General features: G+C 44.6%; 1 protein-coding gene and 1 long non-coding RNA gene across 6 annotated transcripts in view; one reads left to right on the top strand and one right to left on the bottom strand.

Annotated features, from left to right (window-relative positions):
* Window positions 1-396: 396 nt before the first annotated feature.
* The window catches only part of LOC135368706 (uncharacterized), a 36,488-nt gene continuing 19,333 nt past the window's right edge, over window positions 397-17,551 (bottom strand). Inside the window, exons 1-4 of one of the 3 annotated variants that reach the window (XR_010414856.1) lie at window positions 1,670-1,712; window positions 1,539-1,616; window positions 944-1,113; window positions 397-620 (exon numbers count right to left, since the gene is read on the bottom strand). This is a non-coding gene — a long non-coding RNA (uncharacterized LOC135368706). Of the gene's footprint in view, window positions 621-943; window positions 1,114-1,538; window positions 1,987-17,551 lie in introns of those variants that run through there. The other 2 variants (XR_010414857.1, XR_010414855.1) reach the window with 2 other exon arrangements.
* The window catches only part of LOC135368702 (B-cell scaffold protein with ankyrin repeats-like), a 40,432-nt gene continuing 28,597 nt past the window's right edge, over window positions 5,717-17,551 (top strand). For 2 of the 3 annotated variants that reach the window (XM_064602154.1, XM_064602153.1), the window contains exon 1: window positions 14,057-14,278. In XM_064602154.1, the coding sequence (XP_064458224.1) occupies window positions 14,209-14,278 (70 nt within the window). In that variant the 5' untranslated portion in view covers window positions 14,057-14,208. Of the gene's footprint in view, window positions 5,977-14,056; window positions 14,279-17,551 lie in introns of those variants that run through there. The other variant, XM_064602156.1, reaches the window with a different exon arrangement.

Genomic DNA, 17,551 nt, shown 5'->3' with positions numbered 1-17,551 from the left:
AAACTCCAGCAAATACCGTGGGACCATTCCTTTTCTTTTTTTCGTAATAAACAACCCCACAAGCTCTGGACGAAAGCTTGTAACCTACGTAATAAATAGATGTTTCACCTGTTCTTGTTTTCGTAAAATACCAACTATAAGCCTACGTATTAGAAGTTGCAAATAGATGGGTACATATGGATACGATTTTCTTTTCTTTTTCATACGACGACCTTACAAACATAAAAATAATAACGCCGCTACTAAAAATGGGGGGGGGGATATGGAGGGGGCCTTCACTGCTCCTTGTATGGAGTCCCCCTGTTTTTCTTTTTCTATTTCCTATATTTTTTTTTTCTATACTGCATTACGGGCGTCCTATGTGTAGGTTATAAAAATATGACATATGTGTGTCCGTTATCGAAATGATAAAAGGGATTTTATTTCACGTTATCTACATCTCCAAGCATTAGACTTCCTTCCATTGTTTTTGCAATGATAGCGTATGCAGCAAAATGATTGCACCCCTGCGTGTAACTGCTGTCATGCTGTCATAATGCTGTCAGTAGATTGCTATTTCATCCTCCTCTTCGCAGTCGTCACGTGTCCGGTGCCTCATCGTTTCCGAGTTCATTGGTGACCTAAGGTTGAAATGAAGCAGGTAATTTAGGAGCGTGTTTACAGGTTGCGATGTGCAAAAAATGCATGTGCTGAGAAAATACTAACAAACAGTCCACACAGAGAAGACTTAGAGCTACTGCTTATTAATTTATTATTAGTGCGTGCTTTCAAGGGGCCAGCCATAAACGAGAGGTTAGCTATTCCAAAAAGTATATGGTTATGGCGCTAGAAGGTGCATAGAGCAGGTTGGTTAAAACTTGACACGATGGATCTCGAATTGAATTGAAGCGAGGATAGCGTATAGTGCGTTGTACAAAGTAGGCTATAGAACAGCGTACCGTACCATTCACAACACTACAGCTAACGCCTAAGGTGGTAGTAGTAGTATGGGTAGTAGGAGTGGTGATGATAGTAGCCCAGGCTTGGAGCGTAGCCGTAGTATCCGTTCACAAAGTACTGGGGAGCCGCAGTCACCACAGCAATGGCCAGAGCGACCACAAGGAGCACTAACAACTAGAAGAAAGAGTCACCTCATTATTAGTGCTTGTGACGTCACGTTTGGTTACGTGACTCGGAAAAACATATTGCCGCATCGGAGTTACTGTAGGAGGGCATGCCGTGACCACTCCTTTATGGTATACAGACTAATCCGTCACTCATGTGGTTCAGTTATTCATACAAGTTGGTATCTGTTATTGACTATTTGACTGCTTCATGGTTTCATGTGCCCTGTAAGACAAAAATGGGTAATTTGATGCACTGCCGTGCTATGTGGTGAAGTTCATGTTGGGTCTAGAAGCTCTAACTGATACGCAACACAATCCCCCCCCTTTTTTTTTTTTTTCTGCATTGAGTAGTTACGGCGCACGTGGTATCGATAAACGTTGTATAATTATTGACCATCAATAATTTAAATAATTTAGAAGTTGGAAACTTACCATAGCCTTCATGTTGAAGTTGTTTTAAAGCTTCTTCTATGTTCCAGTCACAGGAGAAGGACACGAGATGAGTGAATTCTAGAAAAAACCGTCGCTTTTATATATACTTGAAGATCACGTGATCACCATACACTTCGCAACGGTTTTAGGCAGCGTTTCCGAAATAGGGGTCGAGGATGGCACAGGAAACGATGCGCGACTTCGCTCAGACTGACAATTTATCATACGCGAAATTATCATATTTCTTTTCCCGTGTTGTATACGTTTCTTGTTCGTCTCCTTTCCTATACCCCGGACTCAGGAATGTGCTGCCCGTATCAAGTATACACAGACCCATAACAATAAACCCTGAGAATGAAAACCTGTTTCGTAATTAAATCCGTCACACTTGAAGCCTGAGTCTGGGCAAGACAACAACACACACGACGTACAACGTCTCGTACGAGACGTTGTTCCTATGGTTTAATGTTGCACTCGGATAATATTTCCAGCAGACGTGCGAACGGACTGCTATCAAATCGTGTCAGTGATACATTATATAGCATACAACGTCACGCGTGATTAGAGTTCAATGAGAAATCGGGTTTAACCCGAATTGGTGCGAAACTGATTCGGGAGGGAATAATCGGACGTAATCGGATTTAACCCGAAAATGTCAGACCCTGCGTATACAGCACTATATACTGTATCGCGCAGTCTTCAACCCATCGCATAAGGATATACTAGTGCGTGAACAATCGCCGATACACGTCACCTGCGAACGGAGTGAATCTGATGCTCTTGAGGATCTTATGGGAGCTACATTTTCATCAATTGTTTCGTGGACACTTTGTCTCCCTGCTTGACTTTCGTTTCATGTCGCTCGGGCGTTTCAAATTGGATCCTTGTGCCATTCCTGGGACATTTCGCGTTCTACATGCCTTTGCTGACAGTACGTTCGATCCGTTTTCAATATGTTACTCTTGTGGACAAACCTTCCTAGCTCTCAGATTGATAACTCCGATGACACGGAAGAGACAGCAAAAGGGGGCGCCTCCTCTCCGATTGTGTCTCGAACACGCTGCTGACAACGACCAACTTGAACATTCTAGTGACAAGACAGGAGTGTCCAGGAACATGTTTATTGTCTTCGTCTTCTTTCTACTCTTTTTCTTATTTTGTAAATGTGGGATGCCTTTTTCGGCCGTAACTTCATTTCTTTGGAACTACTAAACTCCCCATTCGTCACATTTTTGTTAGTTTTTTTTTGCATTAGCGCCGCGAAGCAACTGTGGCTGTGAGAGGTGTACAGATGTGGACAGATGGAGAGAGGACAGCAGGAAGGAGTGGGGGACGGGGGTTATAGTATGCGTCCTGGGGCGACTTCAAGGGGAACTGGGTCGACATTCGTCTGGAAAGAAGTCTTCCGAAAACCCGGGGAAAGCCTCAGACAGCACAGCCGGTAGTAGGATTCGAGCACACCACCTCCCAGTGTTCAGCACGGTCTTATTGGCTACCACCAACGGTCAGCCATGCCGAAGTTGTTAGTTGCTGTTGTTGCACCGTTCGGGAACTGTTCAGAAGTGAGCTGTGCGAAAGAGCAGTGCAAAAGAGGCTCATTTGAGCAAATACCATCATGAAGCTCACCTCTTCAGCATATATAGGTCGGCGAATTCACTCCTGAAGAGCGCATCACGGACATCATTCACCTTCACGCCATGAAGGATGGTGTTATGCTGAGTGATGGGTTGCGACCCCGTCTCGGTACGTGCATAAGGATGGTGTTGAGTGATGACTTATACGATGTGATGTGATCGTTAAGTCGAAGTTGAATTATGGGTTTCGAAGTTGACGTCGAATTGTGTATTGATGGATTATGAATGATGTTGATGTGATGTGATGTTGAACGAATTTCTAGAAAAGTGTCGATCTATGTTCTTCAGCCGTCCCTTCCTTGAACGCAGTATTGCTACGGCCTAAGCTCCCATATATCGCATGCAGTCGGTTGATTGACGTCTAATTTAACTCTGGTTTGAACGACCGAACCTTTTTCGGTCACCCGGAGATGATGCGAACGGAAATACATTGAACGCAACGCGTGCCGAGGTTTGCTGTCGGTGACACTTGGGACACGACACTTTGACAGCCATTCAGCATTCTGCGAGCTGCTCCGATGTCGGGGGTGAGCAACCTTCGGGGTAAGATTGCATGAAGCAGCGACTCGAGTATCATTGTGACATTTGCCAGCCGATGTATGTATCTTGGACGTATATATGTATATCAATGAATATCTTGAACGTCTATTTTAAACTGCAAGAGAGCTGTGAGAATCACAATGTGCTCGAATCGCTGTGCTCCTTCGGCGGAACCTTTTCGTCAGCTAAAAGTTTTTGCCTTTCCCTGATCTTGTATACGAGAGCGTTAAGTTGCGGTTGATGAGCTGATGAGTTGATTACCAGAAATCGGCCTCTGAATGATTCGGCCAGAATGGCAATAGAAGTGTTACTTGTAATGTTTAATGCTGTATCGCCCTATAAGAGTGTGTTTCGGTCCAAAAATTTGGAATGCATATTGCCGCCTGAATTAAGAGATGCCAATTGTCCGCGCAAGAAGCTACGTGAATATATAATTAGATTTGCGGTATACTTCTACTCGTGTATAACTGCATGTGTTTGTATTCTTGTAATTCTGTGTTCCTTTATCCTTTTTCTTTTTCACTTTTTTCCCCGTTCTGCGGGCGTCTCTACTAGCACTTGCTATATTGACACTTCGGCAGGGGCTTCTATGCATATATGTTAAGCAAGTAAGTAAATAAATAAAACTAAATAAAAACGTTACTAGCGTTAATGTTTAGGGTCAAATTTAATATCATTGTTAGTGCCAATGTCAGACCTAGCGTCAATGAGCTAGCATTGAAGTGTTGCGAAATGTTGCGCGTGTTGGGGGTATACGGTTCAATGCGGAATAAACTCAAAACACAAACAGTAAAACACACACAAAAAACTTTAAAAAAAAGCGAAACAGAAGGAGGAATAACAGCTTCTCTTCGCGTGTGGGCCACGACACGACAATCTTATTACCGTATTTTCACGCGTATTAGCCGCGGCTTATGCGCGATTTTTTTTTCTCACGGGCGCCCTGCGGCTTATCCACCGGTGCGGCTTATCTGATGACTATTTTTTCCTGGTATTTTCCCCATACGCCGATTTTAACGAAAGGGCCGACAGTGTCTCTGGAACAGCACTGCCCTGCCGATGCACGAACAGTGCGTAACAGGGACGGGTCCACATTCGAGTAGATTGATCTTCCTGGTGCATTCCCCCAAGCAGCTTTAAGCAAAGTGGTGACAGTGATTCACGTCTTCTGGAAGATCACTCACCCATCAGCCCACGAAAAACACCCGACAAGTGCACAATCCGATCTTGGTAGAACTCCAGAACTGACCTCCTCTGTTGTACACTGTGCCGATCCCGGAGTATGGACCACAGGGTTTATGGCCTTCTCTATGGTCTCCTTTGTCGCACAAATCAGTCGTCTCGTATTGCCCGCGGCTTATCTGCGGGTGCGGCTTATCTGCCAGAAAATTTTCAAAACGTCCCAAAAAAACGCGTCCTGCGGCTTATCTGCGGTGCGGCTTATACGCGTGAAATTACGGTACTCGGTGATTTATTAAAATATCTGCTGAGCGCTGTAAATCATTCAAACACGACCCCTGGTCCATGCACCGCACACGCGAACCAACGAAGCCACGAAGATTTACAGGGAGTCCGGCGCACTTTGAAGAACCCACGTTGGTCGAAATTACCTGCGGTCCCGTAGCAGCGCAGTCGCGAGTCGCGCGCGGCACAAATGTAAGCGGACTTGCAAAGTAAATGTGAATGCAGTCTTGTAATGAGGGAACGTAAATTTCTTGGTTTTACGTAGTCGTATAAAGAGTGCATTCTGCACACGATGCTCTCTACATGCTCGAATTACAAAGACAATCAAGCGTCTTGTCAAAAAGAAAAAAGAACGGCCCATTTGTCCCTCACACCTCCAACAACATATGAATGCGCTTATAGACGACCTTGCCAATTCCACGTACACATAATGAACGCACGACAAAGGAATCCTGGCGGAAATCACGAGCTCAACTCCATGCAGCACGAATTTTCCTGCCTGCTCATTAACTGACAGACTACCGCTACCATAGTTGCTTTCCGTTTGCGACGCGCCGTCCCGTCGTGTTCGCGGTCGTCGCGCTCTTATCGCATGCGGCGTACACGCGCTCCCTTCCGCCCGCCGCGGTGACGCTGCTTTCGAGACAAACTTTGTTCCGCCTCCAGTTCGCGAGTAACGCGAGCTCGTGCAGGATATTTCAAGGTTGCCGCGCGTCAGCTGACGGACTGTTGTGCACACTCCGCTGTCGTCTGCTAAAGGAATGCGATGTCGCAGCGCAGGATACTCAGGAAAAGTAGGGGTGAGTGTATCTGCTTTTGTTTGTGATGGGAGAAGCGAGGTGGAAGGTTTCACTTTCGGTTTTGCCCCTTTCGGTGTTTTTCTTTCCTTTATTCCTCGCATGTTGCCGTTTCTCCCTGTTATTTTTTTCTTCTTCTCTCGCTTCTTCCTTTCATCATGTTTATTCTTTGCGTGCAAAGTGCCCCTGACGAGACGCACTGCGACGTTGCCAGGGCTTCTTGCGGTTCTCATGGTACTTTAGTAAAGTTTGCGTTCTCGAAGTGTTGCCGATAGCTCTAATCTCGTTTTGAAACGCGGTGGCTCCATGGACGCGATCTTGGCCACAGTTCCATAGTTCGTGGGAGGCAACTGACAAAACACGTTCTGCCATTCATTGTCATGATGGATGCTGGGTATACGTATAGGTCGCTCATTCTCTCGATCAGCTATATCGAAGTCCCCATTATATGGAAGTCTCATATGTGTAACACGCAGTTTCCAGTCAGGTGTCGTAGTATGTACAGCACTTGCTCCTTTATCTCGAACAGCATCCGAATTACTAAATACACGTGCACTAAAAAAAGAAAAGAAAAACATGACTAACGATGCGTCACATCAATGATGGCGCATGCGGAGCATGCATCAGCAGGTACATCAAGTGTTAATTCTTGAGCAGAATACGCGTTTCACTTACTGCTAATACCAAAGTAAATACTTAAATACTTCTTAGAGTATTTAGTACTTTACTCAAATTACATTCAGTTGTGAGTATTTCGTACTTTTTACGCGGAGTATTTAGTATCTTTTTCTAAATACTTTTGCCCAGTATTTTGCACATATCTGATCTGTATGTGTAACGTAACAGCCATGTTAGTTACATCAGCTGTGCAGCATCATTACAATTCAGCTTCTAGCATGGAGCTAGATTATCCGCGCACGGCTTTCATGCACTCCTCGGGCTCCTAAGCGAGTTGTCCCATAAGTAATTTCTACGATGGCGCTTAAGATGTGTATTTGAGGCTTCTTGGACGCCACTCAAGGGTTACTTTTTGGTGAGTAAACAAACTGGACATCACCCGAAACGGCATCGACATCGACAACACGCGACAGAAAACTATCTGTCATGTACGTTGTATAGGAAACGCAAGAAGGAGGGCATTCTCAGCATCGTGTGAAGGAAAGCAATCTTCAAGAGATTCCCCACATTTTATGTACGGGGCTTTGTTCCTTCTTTCTTGTTTTGGGTTACACGTTAGCGCCGCGAAGCATCTGTGGCTTTGAGCGGAGTGGGACGTGGAGGGGGGTTAAAGTGCGTCCTGGGTCGACTTCAGGGGGACCGCGTGCCGACATTCTTCTGGAAAGTGTGCCGGAAAACCCGAGGGAAAACCTCAGGCAGCACAGCCGGTGGCGAGGTTTCGTCACAAGCGCCGTTGCTAACACTAAAAGACGTCAGTTTTATATGAATCACCCGGAACAATGTACCGTGTCCGTATCTTGCTTTGAAGGAAGTGAGTGTGAGACGAGCGCTAATGTCATACCGTGAGAGGCGCGCCCGTCTGTATATGCTTCAGTGGCGGAGGGGGAGGAACCGAAAGAGAGTCGAATCCCCTTGTATTGGAGTCAGTCCACCCGGTGCATATGCTTCAAGATAACTTTCTTTGGCAGCGATATTAGGGCGGTTCCTTACATAAAGGATCAATGAACTTTTTGCACGAGAACCGATGGCGGAAAAGTGTCCCTGCATTGGCGGCACGCGACAAGAGAAGACGCGGTACCCATCGCCACGCAACCTCATGTCACACACCGGAGTCATTTGTAAAACAAAGAAGTGCACAAGGAAGGAAGGAATGAGATGCGAAGAGACGAGAAGCTCCAAAGAGCGCGAACAGTTCCAAGTGACCTTCAGCCAGCACACGCAGGTTAGCTGACACCTTCTGGCGGTAAAGTGATGGACTGCAGAAAACGTGCGTGTGTACCTTCGAGTCGTGCCAAGACACTTCGTTCTCGGGTCTCAATGTGATCGGGTTGCATGTTACGACTCGTGCCTCGTAGACGTTGCTCCTGCCCGGTGAACCTTGCAAGTCGAGGTTGGCAGTCGCGGTCGGGGCGAGAATCTGAGATCCTCACACCATCCAAGGTTGTTGGAGTAAGACAAGTTGAAAGCTTACAAGTCAGTCAGCTTATACTAACAAAAAATTTGAACTTGAAATAAATAAAGAACGATGCATCAATAAAACATCCATAAAATGTTTAATGATGAGCTTTCGTGCAGGGTCCGCGCTTCATCAGGTGAAAAAAAAAGAAAGAAAAATAAGAGAATGTGCGTATATTCGGAGCATCGTCGTAAGAGGAGGAAGCGCATCTCTGTATATAGACTGAAGCAAAAATAAACAACACAGAAAATCACAAAGAAGTGCTTAGAATGCTATACGACGCCGAGACCGTTGAGAAATACTATACACTTGCGGTGGGCTCAAAGTATAAGCACCACAGAATGACGAAAATATAACTTCAAAATTCCGAACACTGTCACCTGATGGGATAAATATATTCACTGGACCGCTACACATTCTTCTTAAGTAAGAAGAATGCCTCTTCCTTATTTTTACCCTTTACAGAGTTTTATAAAAAAGTTAGAGCAGCATAGATGTCGTTTTCTGCAGTTGCGTTACGGCCAGTCGGACATCATCTCTAGGAGAGTATGAAACTACTAGTTCATTAGTTCATTAATTAACTCTATTAGGTAATTTCTTGCGAAAGCAGAACGGGAGACAATCCTCGTTGCAAGCCATTTTACCTTTTCATAATCCAGTTCCGAGCGCGTGCCGTCAAATATCCATGGCAGAATTCCACTGTGTAAATATGAGCCGAAACCAAAACCGTGCAGCTCAGGCGCGCGCATCACCTTTCCCCGACCGAGGCTCATCTGCGCCGGAGACCATCGCTGCAAAGCACGTGGTCCTCTGACGTAGAATGAGCGTTGTGCTTCCTGCGCTCCGGTTTCGGTTTCGGATTCGGCTCGTTTGCATATCAAAATTCGGGGATGGATATTTCAGCGCACGTGCGCGTCTCAGAATTTCAGAATGACTTCCAACGAGGACTGTCTTCCATCCTGCTATCCCGCTTTTGTCCGAACTCCCCTAATTAAACAGTTAATTAATGAATTTTAGGTAATTAGTAGTTATCTTGTAGTTACATATTATTTTCGAGAGGCATGTCCGTCTGGCCGTATAATTCAACTGCAGAATTAGGTAAATATGTGTAAATATGTACGTGTTTATATTGTTTGTCTTGTTCTGTAACTCCCTCCCTCATCTAATGCCCCATTGGGGTAATTTGAGGTATATACATAAATAAATAAATAAAAGCGACATCTATGATGCTCTCATAGCTTTTTTTGTAAACAAGCGACGAAGGATTAAAAAAGGAAACGCCCTGTACAAACGCCAGCAGGAATGAACCAGGGCAGGTATTTAGTTTCCCTCATCTGTCTCGGCGTCTTCTTTGCGGCTCATTTTGCTCCAGTCTGCAGGAACGTGGAGGAAGAGGTAAGACGACAGTAAGACGACCGCAGCACACTTCCCCGCCGTGAGCAGATTTTCAGCTCACTAGAACTTCCCTTTTTATTTTTTGTTGTTGTTGGGCTTGTCAATAGCCCGACCCCTTCGTCAGAAAACGGTTCCCATTCATATTGCCAGGTGAATCCCCTGCGGATTAGGTACAACAGAATCCCGGCATTTATTTCCTTGGTCACCAAAGCAATAAACACGCTCCAAAAGTTGAAAGACCCGAGCTGACATACAGGAGGGATTACGAAGTTTTCAGTCGGAACATATCAGCAAAGTTTACTTGAGTTCACCAAAGTTCACCAAACAATACTTGACACCGAGACCTTGCAAATAAACGATACGCTTAAAAGTATGGCGGATGAAGTTACTTTCATTTGTACGGCCACGTTCAGAATACGCGTTTCACTTACTGCTAATACCAAAGTACTTTAAAGAGTATCTTAAATACTTCTTAGAGTATTTAGTACTTTACTCAAACTACATTCAATTGTGAGTATTTCGTACTTTTTACGCGGAGTATTTAGTATCTTATTTTAAATACTTTTGCGCAGTATTTTGCACATATCTGATCTGTATGTGTAACGTACCAATTTACTCCCGAAAGTATTTAAGATAGAGTAACTTGAGCACGCACAAGTCTGCAGTCTGAAGCGAAAGTTCGTGAGCAGGACGTGGTTCTGGAAATATCACTGACGAAAGTTTCCGGCGTGTGCGGCGAACCCCATGTTCAACTGTACCATAACCTGGACAGCAACATTTCACAGTAAATTCCGCGTCCCCTGGTGGGAATTTCCTCTAGTGTCGTTTCCCGCCTATAAACATGTTGACGCAGTCACCTTCCCAGCCCAATTCCCGTCACTGTTTTTCTTTCGTCCCCTTCAGCTCTATGTACCTATCTTACTACGAACCAGTCAACGTACTGAACAATTCAAAATAGCTTTTCTTTTATGTACTTTGACCACGAAAAGGCGACATCAGACTGTGACGTATTGCGTAGACGCTGTACATGAGGGCACACGGTGTCAAACGTCAAGTGGTTTCCTGCACATGCAACATGTTCGTATCAGACGGATTTCCGCTCTGATTTATACCGCCGGGTGCCTCATGTTTGCATAGGGCGTTTTAGTCTACATTGAATATCGACAGGAAAATGGCATACAATGTGAACAATGGTATAGGTGACGTGTGTGTCTGTACATAAAGAGGGATAGCCTTAGTTCATTGTTCTGCAAACGATACTATATATTTGTGTAACAGTGACACCAGCCTCAAAATACATATACATTTGATAAAATACTGTTCCTATAGGTCGTTTTTTTTTCTTTTTTCTTTTTTTTTTTTTGAGCTAGGTACCTATAGCAGTACTAAGTAGGGAAGTGCAGCAACTGCACCGTAGTTTGCACATCACTTTCGGGCGTGTTGGTTGTATTGTGTAGTCGAGGTGCGGTTTGACAGCAACACTGGAAACGCTTCTTCTTTTCCTGAACGGGCGCAGAAGACTACAAAAACGTGATGCAAGGAGACAAACTATGCGTTGTCCATCCATCACTCGTCGTCTTCCATCACTTCTTTATAGTGACACATGCATATGCGACTTTACAAATCAAGCTAAATCACTGCAAGTATTTTTTTTTTTGTAGTTCAATGAAAATTTTAGAGTAGTTTCCGCAATTGTGGCGTTATGTACGTCACATTTTCCAAAGTTATGAAAATGCTAACTTCAACGTAATTATGCACACGCGAAGTACTGTATGCGTCGAAATTAGGTGGAACACAATAAAATAATATTATAGAGACCAATATATTCCCCAGGCATTCGTTGATCCCAATTTGTGCCGCGTATTGCCAAAAATAATGCGTTAAAATGGAACGTTTATAGGTTTAGACATAAAGATCGCCTTTCTGCTTCTTTGCATTCCTTTTTCTTTCTTTTTTTTTTTTCGTCCAAGGTGCGGAATATAACAAATATATGTCACGTGTCCGCCTCTGCGAGACTCGCTCTTCTTACAGTCCAAAAAAATCCTACCGAAATGTAATTCAACCGTGAATGAAATAATGAGCACGAAGAGACGCGAGTTGTCTACGGGCATGGCGGGTGTTTCCCGACCACGTGACATCGCCATTTACCCCCTCCTCAACTTCCGTTTAGTTCGTCATCGTCCACGCCGGAAATGAAATGGAGGGGACGCCTTTATTTCTTTCTGTTCCGTAGCTTAAAGTTTTATGTCACAAGCAGGAGGAGAGACGGGGCTTCATCAGAGACGAAGGGTGGAGTGTGGAGCAACTCATCCTTCACGAAGAATGGTCTCATATAGCATTTTTGTGCCTTCGTTTATCGCGTCACTGTTACTATACCTCTTGAAGCTGCAGTCGATACAGTTCGCAACCAATTTGTTCGGAACGACACGTGTAAACATCATTTTTTCAGAAGTAATATCGAATTTTAATACGTTGCAGTCGCTATCTATAAGCCCCGTGCACCAACCTTACGCCCTTACACATATACTACAATGTACGTTTCTCAGTACTTGTACTTTACTTAATACATTTCAATTTGTGTACTTTGTACTATATCTTAAGTACTTCTCTTTGGTACTTGCCTTTCAAGTACACAAGAACCCCAACTGACAACACAAACGCAAAACCTGGTCGCAAAACCATTTCTTTCGGTTCATGTTAGTGAATCAGCTGTAAACTATCCATGTTTTCTAAGCACTTGGCAAGAATGCTATAGCTAAAGATTTCTAAAGATAACAGTCGAAAACATAATTATCTCACGTTTTATCACTACAAAGTGTTGAAACGTCCAGCGATACGATGTAAATTTGTAATGTACTTGATGACTACTTTAAAGTACTTTGCAAATGACTTTGTATTCTACTACATTTGTAGTATGGTACTTTGTACTGCACTTAAAGTAGAACAGGTGCTAGGTACTTTACTTCAAGCACAATTTTGAGGTACTTTGCCCATCACTGCTACATACAGCACATTCCTATAGAACACTACAACAAATAGGTTCAAGATGTACAGGGTGTTTCACAGGTAAAACAAGAGGTGGGGACACTTCCTCCTCTAGACGCACATTTCGCGCGCGCTTCTTTGCGACAATCATGCAGGCAGGGCTAAAGCAGAAATTTTACTAATTTTTTAGACTATTTCTGTTGCGATACTGTGCATAGTTTTTGTTGGGTCTGCCGTTATCCGTGGAGGACTTCATATTTCTGCTTTAAAAAAAAGTAATGTTCGCTTGGCAATTTTCAAAGTTCAATTGAAAAAAATAAATTTCCCTCAATTAAAAATTGTCCAAAGTCTTCCTAAATGGCGGCAAAAGTTTCCAGAAGGTATAATTGCCGAAAGTCTCACAATCCCTCCGGCGAGTACGTCGCCAGTTAGAATTTTTATATCACTTTATGTGAAACGCCCTGTATATTTTCATATTCAGTTCCGCTGACGCGAGGAAGCCATATGAGCGACGGGACATCCCAAGAGGGATACCCAGACTCCAAAGAAAAACCGAACGATGACTCATCCCCGCATGGAGTTCTCATTCTTCCTCCGTCCTCTTGGTGCTCACCGATCGATGGAGTCAAGTTCTATACGCCGGGTTTTTCCAGATCGGGCATCTCGAGATGAGGAGTGCTCTGCTCTCGGGAGGCCTCCCTTTCGGCGCTGCAAACTGGTCCCACACCTGTTGCTTCATCTCGCTTTACTGTTGTAGCACATCTCAAACCACGATCACCTCCCCCTTTTTGTGTGGGGGTTCGGAGGTATTGCCTCAGCTGATGTCGAAATGCTGTCAAGTTCCGCGGGCGTATGTTGTCGACACATACAGAGATGCGTCTATATTGCGCGACCTGTTTGCTTCAATCTGCTCTGTTTGTTTCCTAAAGCTGTCTCCTTGAAGTTTTCTAAAGTTATTCTCTCCTCGCTGCAATCATTATTTCAGTCATCGACTCGAAAATGATAAAACTGTTAAGATATAGTTATTATTTGCCGAAGCTTAAAACTGGCGTGTTTTCCGTTTTGTGAAACAAAGGAAGAAAGAGAAAAAGTAAATGGTAGAAATTTCTTCGCCGCCCAATTTGCATGTTAAGCATATTCTTAGCTTGCGAATATTAAGCCGCCATATCACACGGTACGCCAACCATGTATCTTCACAACAACCTTTATCAACTCGAACAGGTAATCATCAACAAACCGAAACCCCTTCTCAACCTCCTCAACTATCAAACTGAACCCATCCTTCACACTCACCAGACCAATTAACAAATCATGCATATTCCTCATCTATCCATCATCAACGCGTGCTGCCTACAAGTGGACGGATTCAGACACCATGAAATGAACTACCGTACTAAACCACGTTCGTAATAAGTATCCGTGACGTCATTGATCCAAGCTCGTCTCTCTCTTAGTCTCTCTCTCTCTCTCTCTCTCAGTCTCCGCGAAGTTTTAGCGGAGGTACGAAGGGCGTGTGGGACATATAAAGTGCATCATCGGATATACTATGTGTGGTCGTTCGCGTGGGCGGGGTTTCGAAAGCGCAGAAACAGCGACGTCCGATTGTAGAGCGTTGCATGACCGTGAACGGCGAACGGGTCTGGTTGGATAGCCGCGCGTGGACGATGTGAAACTTTCTTAAAGTGAAGAAGGATTATTATCGAAGAGGGTGGACGTGCTTTATGGATACGCTCATCTGCGGACTCTGGTGTCGGCGTAGATTCGAAGGGGACAGCAAAGGCAGGATGAAAGGTAAGATCCGGGTTGTTTGGAAAGTTGTCGTAACGTATACGGGGTTCGTTTGTGCAGGGCGTGCTGTTTCGGAGATATTTAGGGGTGAAGACGCAAGGATACCCCATAATTAAGTCGCGTGATTGTGAAACCCTCTTCGCGCATCACGTTGTGCACATCTCAGTGCTTGACAGTCGAATGTCTTGCGGTCTAGAATACGTCACCCGTCCCGTATAGTTGTCCGCATGTCGACTACTTATGGTCATCACTCTTCACTTCATATTCGCTCACCTTCTTCATATCACTCGTGCCGACTCACACGAAATGGTGTCCTCGCTTTTAAAAGAGAACTGTACCACGTAACACGCCACTATAGCCAGCCATGTAACACATAGCACGCTCCTAGCCAACCGTCGCCACGGGTGACATCGTTCTTTCCCCTGATTTGCTAAAAATGGGGGGGAGGGGGGCGTGCGCCATATTTGTGGCATTATGCAGTTCATAATTGCCACAAAAATGGCGTGCGAACCCCCGTTTTCATCGCATCAAGAGAGAGAACGCTGTCATTCTTCCCAGCTGTTCACCTCACCATCTCAGTCATCTTCAGACTCCTACGATATCGAGCTCCCTATCACTCTTGAAAAAAAGGGTGTATTTCAACTCCTTTTTGGGAGTAACCATTGTCACATATATCACTCCCTTTGGAGTGTACAATCACTCTCCAATAGGGAGTTAAGGGATCTTTTCACTCCCTGAAGGGAGTGAGGCAACTTTGTTAGAGTAATTGTACACTCAAGAAGAGAGTGATATATATGTGGCAAGGGTATACTCCTAAAAAGGAGTGAAAATACACCCTTTTTTTAAGAGTGTATTGGCCTTCTCCTCTGAATCCTCTAAATCTAAATCCCTCACTATCCTCCCTGATGTTGTCCCTGTACAGTGACGCCTATCCGAGATGACGTTGAAGCCGTATATTCACTGAGATGCGCCGACCATTTGAAATTTCGAACACACGGTGATTAGGCCTGGCACGTCGCATTAGAGATTACTTGAAAGGTCTGCGAAGCGAATTCACGCATCATATCACCTTTTCTTCGTCTTTTTTTTTTTCTTTTTTACTCGAACGTTGATGAACGCAGCGTATTCGTGCTCTTCTTCGTGCGTAGTATTCTTCGTGCGCTTCACTTTACGGCAACAGTGTTCGTTTCAAGCAGTGTGCATATGTGGACTCCCTCGATGTTTACACAACGACGTTGTATATACTACGCGAATATGGATGTAACGTAAACATGAACGCGACCTTCTTTATGCTGCACCTGCTTCGTGAGTGCTTATACAGGGTGTTCAAAATTAAGCTTTCACTAGCACTTTATAAATAGGCTAACAAAAGAAAACTGGTGCTATTTTTTCTGTTCCTTGAATAAGTAACAGGTGCTACATAGTTAGCAGCACCTGTTTCTTACACAAGTAGCGTAAAGTTATCATCCGGTTTCCTGTCATCGCTGTGTTTGCGTAGCGCTCGTGAAAGCTTAATTTTGAACACCCTGTGATTATTTCAAAGTCGATTCCATATTTTAAGGCGATGTTTTGCTGTCCGCCCTATTTGTGCTCTTAAAATTTTGCAATAAGCGTCGTCCTATATACCGCTTCACGTACAAGGTTCGTCCGTGGCCCCAAAAATTAAATTCCTCGTGGGTGCCACACTTGACCTTGAAACGACAGAACGAAATGAGATGCGAACAGCACCAACGGCACCGCCATTCCCGCTGCGGAAGTGGCGTGGCTCTTTATTTCTTTATTTATTTTTGTCGCTCTTTTTGTGACATTCTTTTTACCACAAAAAGAAGAAAAAATACATATATTCGCCCGTCTTAGGTCTCACGTAGATGGAAAACACTGTTGACTTGCGAGAATTATGGCGGGCTAGAATCCTTCTAGCCCGCCATACGCGAATATTCGCATCAAATACCGCAGCGAATAATCGCGTAGCGTATGCGATCATTACGATGCCATTTTTACTGCGCAGACAAACCTTACGTGTAACATCACGGTACTATTATTATTATTATTATTATTATCATTATTATTATTATTCCATTTTTGAAGCGAACGTGCTGTGCGCACAGGCGCTGCCCACATATATGCGTTATGGTACGCAAGCTATTCGCTTGGTACTCGCGTCGGTTACGCAACAATTCGCTCGAGTTTTAAAATGACTATTCGCACAGGCCTTGTAAATATGGGTTTCTTCGTATTGTGATAATTTGCGACTGTACTATAGAGGTTACATGAAAAGAGCGATGTAGGCGTTGCGGTTTTTATATCTTTATAAAGAAGGTCCAATTTAGACTTTGCCTATTTTGCTCTTGTTCTGCCGACGATTTCGAAGTCGCCCCCTTGCTATATCTCGCGTTTTTTTTTTCTGTTCTCGCAGTTGTTAGCGAAAAACTAGCGTATGCTCAAAAACTTTGGAATGCGCGGGGCAGCTACAGATGGCGTTTCATCAAGTATCATCACGTTTTCTGGTTTCATGAAGTACCTGCACACGCCATTCGGGTTGCATAACGCTCTGCAATCCTTTCACGTGATTCTTTTTATTGCGTGCTAGCGCCGCGAAGCAACAGTGGCTGTGTGGATAACGCATAGACGTGGACAGACGGAGAAAATACATACAGCAAGAAGGAGGGGGGACAGGGGGTTACTATGCGTCCTGGGCCGACTTCGGGGGAAACTGTGCGGACATCCGTATGGAAAATCTGTCGGAAAACCTAGGGAAAACCTCAGCCAGCACAGTCAGTGGTAGTATTCGAACCCACCACCTCCCAGTCTTCAGGACGACCTTGGTGCTACCACCAGAGGATGCAGAGGATGATTTATCCACTGTAGGCTGGTTTTCACAGGATTCACAAGAGAAATATACATCCCAAGTAGCACAACATGTTGGCCCAATATTGGCAATGGCGGCCCAATATTTGTGCCGGTATTGCCAATATTGGTCCAATATTGGGCAAACGTGTTGTGCTACTTGGGATAGAATGCAACAGTGGAAGCCTGCAAGCACATACGGACGTCGGACGTAGCTCGGATGGACGAAGAAGGCTTCCAATTTCAACTACCAGCAGGGCCCCTTCGGCGCGCATCTTTGAAGTGGACCAGCCGAAAGAGCGTGTCCAACTTGATCCAATGGACGACATTCCCCATAGGCGTGGCAGGAAGATGACAAGGTCGTCCCTTCGCCTCGCTCGTTGCTCGTGAAGGATGACCCGTTGACAGCGGTCGCCGATTGTATTCGCA

Source organism: Ornithodoros turicata, chromosome 9, assembly GCF_037126465.1.
Source record: "Ornithodoros turicata isolate Travis chromosome 9, ASM3712646v1, whole genome shotgun sequence".
NCBI classification, from domain to species: domain Eukaryota; kingdom Metazoa; phylum Arthropoda; class Arachnida; order Ixodida; family Argasidae; genus Ornithodoros; species Ornithodoros turicata.
Note: the sequence above shows the minus strand (reverse complement) of the source record. Positions and strands in the feature narration are given on the sequence as shown.